The following is a 12,298-nucleotide window of genomic DNA, read 5'->3' as shown; positions in this document are numbered from 1 at the left end:
ATGCCTTCAAGATTTAAGATTTTTAGTATTGAACTCGTTGTGTTTTTAAAAACTATAACTTTAAATTTACTATTTTTTGTAATTTTAGTGAATCTTTACGTATTAATTTCTGTATTTTATATTTCCGTATAGGAATAAATTTGAAAGAAAGGTCTTGATTAAGAATTAATAACCCCTTTTTCTCTTCACTTTCAGAAATGGTGATTTTATGTAATAGTTTTAACTCTTATGAATGAATAGCCTATATCTCTATGTTTTTGCGTACAGAAGATTTGCCACATAGAGGTGAAAGTATTAACATTAATATATACTTTCACTTTTTCTCAGTATAACATAAACAATATCAACAGTTAATATTTCGTTGTTCACTAAGCATATATTATCTTAATTAATCATCTAAATCTATTTTCATAGATTTTGCATTGCAATCCAAACCTCCATAATAGAGATTCTTGAGAAAGACTAAAATGCAATAGTGAAAATTCAATTAACTGTTAGCGTTACGGTTGGAGAATATAGAATAAGATAAAATTGATCAAAGAATAAATATTATTTTGTTATTAATACAAATTATAACAATAATTTTTTATCCATATTTTAATAATAATTGCTCAACCTCAAGACTTTGAGAAATTCTGTTGTAATTATCCTAGCGTCATAGTTTTACTGACTTTCAAAGCTTTGTGAAGTAAGATGATTTGTCTATACCAATTACTCTATAGCCACATTTTAACATAATACTTATGTGATTTTAAAATTTTTGTACTCACTGAACACATGATAATTGCACGTATTCTGAAGATTAATTACCTCTAAATTTAAAGGATCGTTTAAGCCTTTTTCTCCGTAGTAATTCTTCTGTTCGGTGTTATGAACCGAAAAAGATATTAAAAAAAGAAGGTTCCACCGAGATTTGAACTCGGGTTACTGGATTCAGAGTCCAATGTCCTAACCGCTAGACCATGGAACCATTTTTTTTTAATCTGGAGTACTAAAAAATATAAATACACTAAAATAAGCAAAAGAGGAAGAACTCGAAAGGCTTAGTTGATCATCACAAAAGGAGGAGGAGGAGAAGAAATAATCAAGGTTTTATAACTTTATTGACGTTGTTGAAACTCCAATTTTATTACTATTAATTATTTATATGCAAACTTGAGAATGAGTAATGTAAGCGATTCTTTTTCAATAACTTATATTTAAAAAATTTAAATTAATAGATGGAGTAAAAAGGGCAGCCCGGTGTACTAAGCTCCCGCTATGCAGAGGGTCCAGGAAAAGGCAGGACCACAAGGATCTATTGTACACAGCCTTATCCTACATTTTTACAAGAGATTGTACAATTAATAGACGGAGTGCCTAAAAATAAACCTCTTCAAATGCGTTTGTATGTGCACTTTGAGATATTATACAAACCACACCTTTTAGTAGCTTGACTTTGTGTTTTACACTTGAACTTTACTACAAACTTATTAGTGTGAGTATGAGCAAAAAGTTATGCTCTAAAAAACTTTTGTGAATAGAAATCGAGTATCTAACTTAAAATTTTAAGGTCAATATTGATTTATAAGAATTTTACACTTGAGCTTTAATAAGACTTTACGAGTATAATTATGACCAATATTTTGGTTAATGGAGTCCATCTCACATAAGCATAAGTATCTTTGCAAAGTGTAGACTTTGTTGACAATATTCTTTGGGACTCAAAAATATTGCATTGTGTGGTGGACATTATTTGCACAAGTTGTATATCTTCTTTTACACCTAAGAGGCCAAGACTTTTTTGCCTATAAAAAGAAAGGTCATTAGTTCATTTTAGACATACCAACAAGACTTGAGTCTTCATTTCTTGTTTCTTCCTTTATTCCTTTATTAAGAGTGTTTTGTATAAGAATTAAGTGTAGGGAAGCACTTGTGTGAACCCTTTCTTTGGAGTGATCTTGTGAGGTTATTCTCTTAGAGTTTTTGGGATTAATTAGAATGTTTACTCTAATTTTGTACTCTTATTGGCATAGTAAAATTGCTCATCTCCGCTTGTGGACGTAGGTCACTTTGACTAAACCACGTTAAATTTGTGTCTTCTTTATCTACTTTAATTGCCGTTATTATCAACTTGCATTGTCTTTGTTATTTTTATTATAACGTTCTTTGGATAAATTTCGCACTACCCGATTCCCGATCCTAATAAATTGGTATCAAAACCGGATTTAACTCGATTTGTTTCAGTAGCCAATATGACTTTAACAAAGACTTATGTTGAGAAATTACCTATATTATAAGAATTTTACACTTGAACTTTAATATGACCTTACCAGTATAAAAGTTACTATATCAGAGGATGTCATGCGTACCATATGTAAAAATTTGAATTTCTTGCTTAGACCTTAAAGTGATGATTGAAGTGACCCAAAACCTTCGTAAACAACTTGAACATGTTAGGCGAATTAATTCAAAGTTATAGTAGAATATTTAAATAATTACCTAAATGATTTAGGATTTGATATTTGCAAGTTCATTTAATTTATGCTTAATTAAAATTTGAAGTCAGAACTATATAAGAATATATTTTTTAATTTTTAGTTAAAATATATTTCGTACTATTATAAATAGAAATATTACTAGCTATTTTTAGGTGTGGAGATTTTATGGAGTATTGTAGAGAATATTCAGAGATTTAATAAAATAATTTTTCCTTCAAATGCTCTACTAAGCAAAGAGATGAGAAGAAAGAACGCATCTGGATCTTTTTATGCTTACATTCCAAATATTTCTCAACAGAACATTTGGAAATCAGTAATAATACATGCACTTAGTTTTAAAGAATTATTTCATGAAGGGGCATTTACCTACCTATATTATATATGAAACTTATTTATCCTCCTTAATTAAGTTTTAACTTAATTACATGGGCATATGCAATTTACCAATTATATACAAAATAGTATTAATGAGTATCCATTTATATTAGGAATTGAATAGGAATAGTTAATTTTTCCATCCATGTTCTCTCTCTGTGTGTGTCTCTCTCTCTCTCTTTCTTTCCATTTCTGTTTTTTCCCAATTTTTCTTCTTTCGTTTTTCATTATTTTTATCCTCTTTTTTTATCAATGAATTTCAATTGTTTTAATATAAAATTTTAACTTAGCAATTTTCTCTCATGTTGCATAATTGGTGTTTGAATTGAAATTGTCAATCAATAAATTTTGAAAGTGTTTGATTCTCCACCATTGACAGCCATGAAAAAGCTTCAAAGTTTTGAATTCGAATTTGGGTTTTCAAAAACTATTGTTTGTTTGTTTGGATTGGGTGTTGTTGTAAACAATTGAGAATATTTTTTGAAATTTATATCTCAATTTTGAAGGTGTTTGGTGAATATTAGACTTGATTTTGGCTGAATTTCAGATTGAAACTCGAATAAGAAGAAGAAGAAGAAGAAGAAGAAGAAGAAGAACACATGACATACACTATACGTACGGAATTGTATTAAAGTTGTATATAAATTGTATTTAAGTTGTATTCTATTGTAATTATATATATTTTTATTTGAATGTTGTATGAAAGCTAAAAAATAGTTATATAATGAATGAATCATTATATAAAATTTGTATTTAAGTTGTAAATATTATCTTTTTACATAAAGTTGTTGATATGTATCAAAATTATATTAAGAGGGGAAGTTTTGATTGGAATTTCAGAGAGGAAGAAGAACACACCACTTACAAAATATATACAAAATACATACAAAGGACATATTGTATAAAATTTGTATGAAAATTATATTTAAGTTGCATGATATTGTAGTTGTATTTAACTAGGTAGAAATGATGTATGAAAGTTGTAGATAAGTTGTATACTATATAATTAGTTGTATAAAATTTATTTTTAGTTTATATATTGTTGTAGATGTATCAAATTTGTATGAAATTTTATTTTTAGTTCGTATGCGGCAGAGAATAGGGAAAGATAAGATGATAGAAAAAAGAAAAAATGGATTGTATATGAAAAAATATGGCAGAAAATGAAAATAAGGAAAGGGTCTAGATTAGCTCCAGTAGTTGAAGCTCCTGTAATTATCAATAGGATTCTAAATTAAGGCCATTTGTCCGTCCATAATTTAAAAAGTCATGATTGTTTGCTTCACTTTCTTTATTTTCTCACGGTTTAACCGAGAAACATAACAAATATGAATTTGATGTTTGATTTGTTCACCGAATTATCTTTTTACCTTCTTCGTTCATTTTCGTTTTCTCCTCAATAACTTTATTTAGCTACTTGATTTTCAAAAACAAAAAATTTACTTAATTCGATAAAAATTCATAGTTCTATATCCACTTTAGTCCCATACTCAGAAATCTAATCTGTTTTCCGTTTCTGTAACTCCTCTTGGGTTGAACACAAAAGTATTTTAGTGATGGAGATATAGACTCCTTTTGAGTAATTTTAAGAATAGGAGGGAGATGAAAAGATATTGATTTTGACCACGGTTTGCATATGAGTTTCTTTCAGATTTGAGGAATTTTGTTAAGTTAGAAACTAAACATTGGCAGGTGGGTTGTAATGGAGATTTCGTGACCAAGAAAATGAAGAAATTTGAGGAAACAATCATGGCCTTCTAAATAGAACCTAATTGATAATTACTAGAGTATCAACTACTCGAGCTAATCTAGACCCATAAGTAAAGAGGAGTGGAGAGGAGAGGAGAGAAAAAAGAAAAAGGATATAACTAAATCACCTAATTTAAGACATTAATAATATATTGTATATAATTTGTAAATGAAACACAGTTAAGTCGAGTAATATATAAATCTAGAACAATTTTGATAAATAAGTTTCATATGAAAGAATTTTTTTTTTTTCATCAAGCCCGAACTGAATTTCTTCATGTCTGACCCGTAAAGTCAGCTAGGCCCAAGAACATATCTTTTCTCTGGCCCAGTCTACTCGGCCCACAAACAAATCCACCTTCATAGCACACTCTTCTCACTAACCCTAAGCTGCACTACAAAAACTAGTCTTTCATATATCAAAGGGCTTTTCAACGGCGACAATTCCCTCTGCCATTTCTGTCTCTCTCTTCGCCGGCGACAATGGTAATATTTGATTTTCCATATCTGATGTTGTTTCATTTTCTCGTAAAATACAAATTGTCGAATACATTATGTTAGATGTACAATTCCTGCTTTTGATTATGATTTTTTTTTCTCGAGGATGTCTAGGTTTGAGTGATGTTTAATGTTTTGATATGTTATTTGTTGGATTAACTGAGTTCTGAATGAAAAATGTTGAAGGTGAACGTTCCTAAGACAAAGAAGACTTACTGTAAGTCAAAGGAGTGTAAGAAACACACTTTGCATAAGGTCACCCAATACAAGAAGGGAAAAGATAGCTTAGCTGCTCAAGGAAAGCGTCGTTATGATCGCAAACAGTCTGGATATGGTGGTCAAACAAAGCCCGTCTTCCACAAAAAGGTGAGAAGCATTTGCTAACATAAAAAAAACTTCCATGCTTCAATAACATGCTAGTCTGTATGGATCTTCACTATCCATGCCGATCTATTTCGACTGGTCTCAATCCAATATTCAATAATTTAGTTTTTCTAACGCTCGAAGTTTTCTGTATTTCTACTGGCATTAATATATAATTAAGCATCATAAGAAATTAAGAGCACGTTTGGTTTATCAGCAAGTGCCAAAAATCATCTTTTAAGTGTTGAGGCTGATTATACGAATAAGAAGTTACATGTTTAGTTGATGTGTTTGGATAAACCCCTTTTTATGTTAAAGTAACTTAAATGCCGTTAAATTTGTTTAGACTAAAATAGAGCTTATTATTGCAAGATTTTTAGTTCCAACTTGATTCCAATATAGTACAAATTGATTTATATCTCAATTCACTTTATGTCCTAAACTGCTTAGATAAAGCTCTAGAAGTATTTGATAAATATAAATCATAAATCTGATAATTCTTCTTTTTTATTCCCCTCCCCTTTGATTCCCGTTTGATCCCCTTTGTTGGAGCTATTGCTCCTTTGGTGACTCGAACCCACCTACCTTGGGGTTGTGGATGAGGGTGCTGACCATCTGGGCAACCCCCTCTTGTCGGTATTCATTACAGAGGATGATGGTTTTAATTTTAATAAAGATCTTGAAAAACTCTTAAACAAGAACAGGATACTATATATTTTTAGATTATATTTGAGTAAATTTGCTAAAATTTAAATAGTTAACAAAAAAAATTGTTGCTCTAACAACACTAAAACCCCTGCAAATTTATGAAAATTCAATGTATATAAGAGAAAGATTATACAATATCAAGTGTCAGTTAAACCATACACATGTTTAACCATAACAAAATTAAAGAACTCAAACAAAATACTCCATTCAGAACCTAATACCAACTTTTATATGGACATAGATCAACCTGCATTAACATAATGAGTTTGCACAAATGCCTGATTAGACTTAGAAATATTTAAAAAAAATAACAGAAGCTTTATAGAGTTGTAGGTTGAGATTTAGTGACAATTTGTATTTGGCAAGGGAATGAAAAAAATGAGAAAAATAACTAAGAATCTTACTAATGATACAAAATATGCATATCAGGATGTCCTGAAAAAGAAGCTAAAAATTACTCATGTGAAATAGTAATATGGAAATTAAGTTTTTGTTGATTCAAACCTCAAATAAATTTATAAATACATGTTGCGTGAAATCTTAAAAGAATATATTATTTCATAGAGATGTTCCCATATTGGTAAACCACTAGAGAGCCAAAAGCTGGCAGCAAAGGCCAAAGGGTATTTGATTAAAAATGTAAGGGATAAAAAGGTAAGATGCTTGGTCAAACCAAAAGAGCTTTTAAGCTAAAAATCCATAAGTGTGGGGTGCACAACTTATGTCTTTTGGCTTATTTTGGCCTAAACGCACTTGATTTTGAAGTCACTTTTGTAAACACCAAAATAAAAGGTTGTTTGGGTAAGCTACGAGCTTGTCAATCCAACTTTAGAACACTTTTTAAATTATTTGCCAGTTGGGAGGTTCTATTTTCAAAGTTTGCTTTGTTATATTCTCTCATATATATGCAAAATATTAAATGTCCCCTTGGATTTTTCTTTTCTTGATGTTTGAGAATATAACGTGAGGCTATAAAAAAGATGTGGATTTGGCGGCTTCCATCCCGAATTTGAGATTCATCTCAAACTAATCATATCTGATTAATTGAACAATTAAAGTGAATTGAGCATAAGTAAATTTGTATTTGAATTGAATTAAAACAAAAAATCTTGCAATAGCTCCTTTTTAGTGTTGGCAATTCTAAGGACATTTAAGTTATTTTGACAAAGTAAGTGTTTATCGGCACTTTTTACCAGATACATAAACTATTTATTTTCAGATTCAACACTTCTATCCAAACACGTAGTTGCTAATTCATAAAATCAACTCTAGCACTTAATTCAACTAAACCGTACAAGCTCTTAGGCCATTTTCAATCTAAAATTCAATTAACATTCAATAACTTAATCTACTTAAAACAGAAATATATCGAGAAAGAGGGAGAGAAATAAGAAGATTCCAGTGATTAAGCGCCATTGTCTGTATTACTGTGGGTGGGCATAGATGTTAGACATTCAAGGCTAGTTTTTTTTATAACTGATATGCTTCTCTTTCTTTTGCCATTCCAAACCAGGCAAAAACCACAAAGAAGATTGTGTTGAGATTGCAATGCCAGGGTTGCAAACATGTGTCGCAGCACCCAATCAAGGTATGTTAATTGATAGATCTCTATTCTCCAGTTGAATTTTTCATAATCATATAGTTGAAAATATGTGTTGTCCTTTTCCTTGGTGTTGTGCAGAGGTGCAAGCATTTTGAGATTGGTGGGGACAAGAAAGGAAAGGGAACCTCTCTTTTCTAGATTGCCTGTGAAGCAGAACGTGACAGATCTTTCTCCCCTTCTGTTCTGTTATACTGTTCAGATACTTTGGTTACATTTGACGTAGTGCAGGAGTTTCCGTTATTGAATCATGTAATCAGTTTTGTGCTCTCTTAGTGACATATCTGATCAGGAGACAAAATGAATATGTCAAGTTTTTGGTTTAGTAATTTGCTATTGTTAGCTTAATCTGTTGCAAGAAAGTTATGCTGCTCTACTGCACTTGGCTGCATCAATTTGTATGTTGGGATTATATTATAGTTTTGATTCTCCAAAGTAGTCTATATTGAAATACTTGCGTTGGTTAATATTTATCTTACTGTGTCATTTAATTTTTAAAATGCATTTTAGCATCTTGTCGGTCTATGCCATGTTGAGAGTAGTTTACTGATACTTGTACTGGTGGGATACATGTGCCTGATGGAATAGTCTAGGTATGCGGAAGCTTGGGCTAGACTCTGCCATTATAAAAATTGCATTTCAACATCTCACTCAGTTCCTCCTTGGTGTGCGAGTATCATTATTTCTTTGATGTGGTCAATTACTGTACTACTTTAAAGTCCTAATCGGACTGTGAATGATGTTGCGCAAATCATTGAATAAACTGCGTCGTAGTGCTTCTTTGTGCACAATAGCTAGCAAAGCACAACGGCTGATTCGATCAATCAGCCGCAAAATGGCTTACTATAAAGAATAATAGATGGAAAGACTAGAGTGGCTTGTTAAAGTTTCTTTTCTCACGGATATTGGTGAGGCTGAAATTCCTTCGTTTGTGAGAAAGTTAGCTCTCGGCTACTTTGGGATTGAAATTTTCACCAAAAATCTCTATAACAAATGGGGGAGGAGAACGTTGTAAGTTCAATACATATAATCTTTCCAACATGTAGTCAAAGATGCACGAGGATCAGTTAGTGTGCAAGAGTAAGAAAGGATATAAGGGCAGTTTAATAGTTGTTTTATAATCGATTTCTCTAATAAGTCCTTTTCAATTAAGAGATTTTTACCTTCCTATACTACACATATTACATGTGAAACTTTATTATCTTCCCTAATCAAGTTTTAACTTAATAACATGGCCATATACAATTTGTCAATTATATACAAATTACTTTTAAATGAGTATCCCTTTAAATTAGGAATTGAATAAGAAATCAATTATTTCCCATCCTTGTTCTCTCTCTCTCTCTCTCTCTCTCTCTCTCTATCTCTGTTCTTTCCCCAATTTTTCTTCCTCTGATGTTCTCTACTTTTAATCCTTTCAAGTTGTATATATTTATAATGTAATTTATCAATGGATTTCAATCGTTTTATTATAGAGTTTTAACTTAGCAATTTTCTTTCATATTGCACAATTGGTGTTCAAATTGAAATCGTCAATCAATAAATTTTGAAGGTGTTTGACTCTTAACCATTGACATCCATTAAAAAGCTTTGAAATCGAATTTGGGTTTTTCAAAATCATTATTGGTTTAGATTGGCTTCGAGTTGCAAGCAATTGAGAATATTGTTTGGAGTTTATATCTCAATTTTGAGAGTGTTTGGTGAAGATTAGACTTGATTTTGGCTGAATTTCAGATTGAAACTTGAAGAAGAAGAACACCTGTCATACAATATACTTACGAAATTGTAGTAAAGTTGTATTATAATTGCATGTAAATTGTATTATGTTGTAGTTATATATATTCTTTATTTGAATGTTGTATGAAAATTAAAAATAGTTGTATAATGTATGAATTGTTGTATAAAATTTGTATTTAAGTTATCAATACTATATTTTTACATAAAGTTGCTGATATGTATCAAAATTATATTAAGAGAGTAAGTTTTGATTGGAATTTTAGAGAGGAAGTAGACACCACAAACAAAATATATACAAATCAGATACAAAATATACAAAAGACATATTGTATAAAATTTGTATGAAAATTGTATTTAAGTTGTATGATATTGTAGTTGTATTTTACTGGATAAGAAAGATGTATGAAAGTTATAGATAAGTTGTAAATAAGCTGTATATTGTATAATAGTTGTATGAATTTTTTTTAATTATGTATGTTGTTGTAGATATATTAAATTTTGTATTAAATTTGTATGAAATTTATTTTTTTATTTGTATGTTGTTGTACCATACTAATTTATCATCTCCCCGTTCTACTTACGCTTCAACTCCAACTGATCTCGAGATCATTGATGTATATGTCATGTTTGCGATATTTACCACTATAATTCAGGTTTGGTACATGGCTATTGTTGGGTCCTTCCAATTCTTAGAAGAATTGTACCTTTTGTGATTATCTGAACATATATAAGAAACAAAACAAAAAAAAGATTTGTTTTACTTGGTTAATAAAAGGTCGAATCAAACACAATAAAAACCAACCAACATAATAAAAAGGGGGGGATGGAAAAAAGGGAAAACGGCAATATTTATAAATTGGAAAATAAAAGAAAAGAATTTCCATAAAAAAACATATAATAGGGAACGAGGGATATTGAACGATTGAACGAGGGACTTACCAGCATTTTAGCATAAAAAATCCCCAAAAAAACGTGAAGTTAGGATATTGAACAAAGGACTTACCGGCACTTTAGCCAAAAAAAAAATGAGGATTGTAAGTGGAGAGAGGAGGCAGATAATAGGGAAAGAGGAGTGGAGAGAAAATAGAAAAAAGATTTAACTAAATCCCCTAATTTAAGTCACTAATAATGGATTATATATAATTTATAAGTAATTTTTGTTTAGAACGGATAATATACATAATTAGGATAATTTAGGTAAATAAATTTCAAACATTGTATAGCAAGAAAAAATCCCTTCAATTAATAGCCAATCTATTTAATATCTTTTGATAAGTTTTTTTTTTTTTTTATCTTAGTTAAGTTTTATCAATTTTACTTTTTGAAAAATTCTTGAGTAATGTAATCGTTGAGAAAGAAGGTGAGTAAAAATAAAGAAAAAGGCAAAAAGTATGTAGGCTTTTTCTAGAATATGAAGAGATTGAAACATTGGCAAAACTATTTATCTGCTCAGTCAAATCTTTACTTTGTTTATATATCTAAAAGATTTTATTTCCTTTTAAATAAAAAAACTATTTTTATACTAAATGTACTAAACATTATTTTTGAAATACTTATAAACCTATCAAATATATAGATTATTTCTAAAAAATGAGGCCCTCCAGAATTGGGGGCCTAACACACAAGTCTTACTAGTAATAACAGTAGAGCCGGCCTTGGGTGGGATATTCAACTCACAGTCTTGCGATATTATGATGGGAGCAATATTTTAAAAGGCGTGGGCGTAAGGCGAGACATTTTACATATGCCTTAGCGAGGCATAAGCCCCGAGACACGGGGCGTAAGCCCCATAAGTATTTAATTTTTAATATTTTATAAAATAATATAATTTCAGTAAATATTTAAAAACATGTAAAATTGTATAAAGATTAAAGAAAACTATAAATATTTGAAAAAAATATATATAGATGTGCTTTATCCCCACAAAATATTAGTCAAAAGAATCTATTATACGCTACTTAGAAGCATAAGTAACTTGAGTCGAAAAGAATAAAGTTTTCTATATGAAGGAACAAAAAGGATGACTAATCTGCAATTTGAACTTTGAACTTGTTGCTACGAAGGAGAATAAAGTTCTCTTTGTACTTGTAAAAAAAATTAAATATTCGTTGCTTTTGAGAGATTAATGTTGTAACGACCCGACTTGTCATTTTTTTTGAGTAATTACTCTCCTTTCAACTATTTGAAATCTCGAATAACTTCCTACGAGGTATTATGACTTGTACACAAAATTTGAGTTCATTCCGGATTGATTTTCTATGTTTCAATGTCGATTCTTCAAGAATATGTAATATCACATCAAGAAAATGACCTCCAAATTCAGTTTTGATTGAAGTATTAGATCCGTATTGAAATTACGGAGCCATAGCAAAAAGAATCGTTGAATTCGGACATCGTATGAGAAAGTTATGCCTATTTTCGTAACTGGAACGATTTTTCCGTCGCCGCGAGCGCCCAGGGTAACATGGGGTGCTAGCCCTGACGCTGGGAATTTTTGGGTACTGGAAACTGCGCTACAGGCAGCGCCCCACGCTACCTGTGACGCCCGAAACATCTGAGGGTCTATAAAACGGGATTTTTGACTATTTTTGACAAAAATAGAGTTGGGGAGCTCGGTTTAGGCAATTTTTGAGCGATTTTCATAGAAAAATATTGGGGTAAGTATTCCTTATCCAATATTGATTATATTTCATGATTCCATATTCATTTACATCATGAATCCATGAATTTATGGAAGAAAAATCTGATTTTTGTAAAATCTTCCAAAAATGTAAAATGAAGATTTGAA

The 12,298-nt window shown here is 30.5% G+C and overlaps 1 protein-coding gene and 1 non-coding gene across 2 annotated transcripts; one reads left to right on the top strand and one right to left on the bottom strand.

Moving 5' to 3' along the window:
* Window positions 1–898: 898 nt before the first annotated feature.
* On the bottom strand, window positions 899–970 carry TRNAQ-CUG (transfer RNA glutamine (anticodon CUG)). The gene has a single exon. It is a non-coding gene; the product is annotated as a tRNA-Gln (tRNA).
* Window positions 971–4,951: 3,981 nt separating this feature from the next.
* LOC104098559 (large ribosomal subunit protein eL42) lies at window positions 4,952–8,246 on the top strand. Its single transcript, XM_009605331.4, has 4 exons — window positions 4,952–5,090; window positions 5,289–5,468; window positions 7,687–7,761; window positions 7,855–8,246. The coding sequence occupies exons 1-4, from the start codon at window positions 5,088–5,090 to the stop codon at window positions 7,912–7,914; spliced, it is 318 nt and encodes a 105-aa protein (XP_009603626.1). The 5' UTR covers window positions 4,952–5,087; the 3' UTR covers window positions 7,915–8,246.
* Window positions 8,247–12,298: the final 4,052 nt, after the last annotated feature.

This window comes from Nicotiana tomentosiformis, chromosome 6 (assembly GCF_000390325.3).
Source record: "Nicotiana tomentosiformis chromosome 6, ASM39032v3, whole genome shotgun sequence".
In the NCBI taxonomy this organism is placed as follows: Eukaryota; Viridiplantae; Streptophyta; class Magnoliopsida; order Solanales; family Solanaceae; genus Nicotiana; species Nicotiana tomentosiformis.
The sequence above is the reverse complement of the archived record's forward strand: the minus strand, read 5'-3'. Positions and strand labels throughout refer to the sequence as shown.

Bases quoted from the DNA above. Each gene is read 5' to 3' on its own strand.
- LOC104098559 (XM_009605331.4), top strand. The intron at 5,469-7,686 runs GTGAGAAGCATT...ATTCCAAACCAG, and splicing joins AGCCCGTCTTCCACAAAAAG to GCAAAAACCACAAAGAAGAT. The intron at 7,762-7,854 runs GTATGTTAATTG...GGTGTTGTGCAG, and splicing joins TGTCGCAGCACCCAATCAAG to AGGTGCAAGCATTTTGAGAT.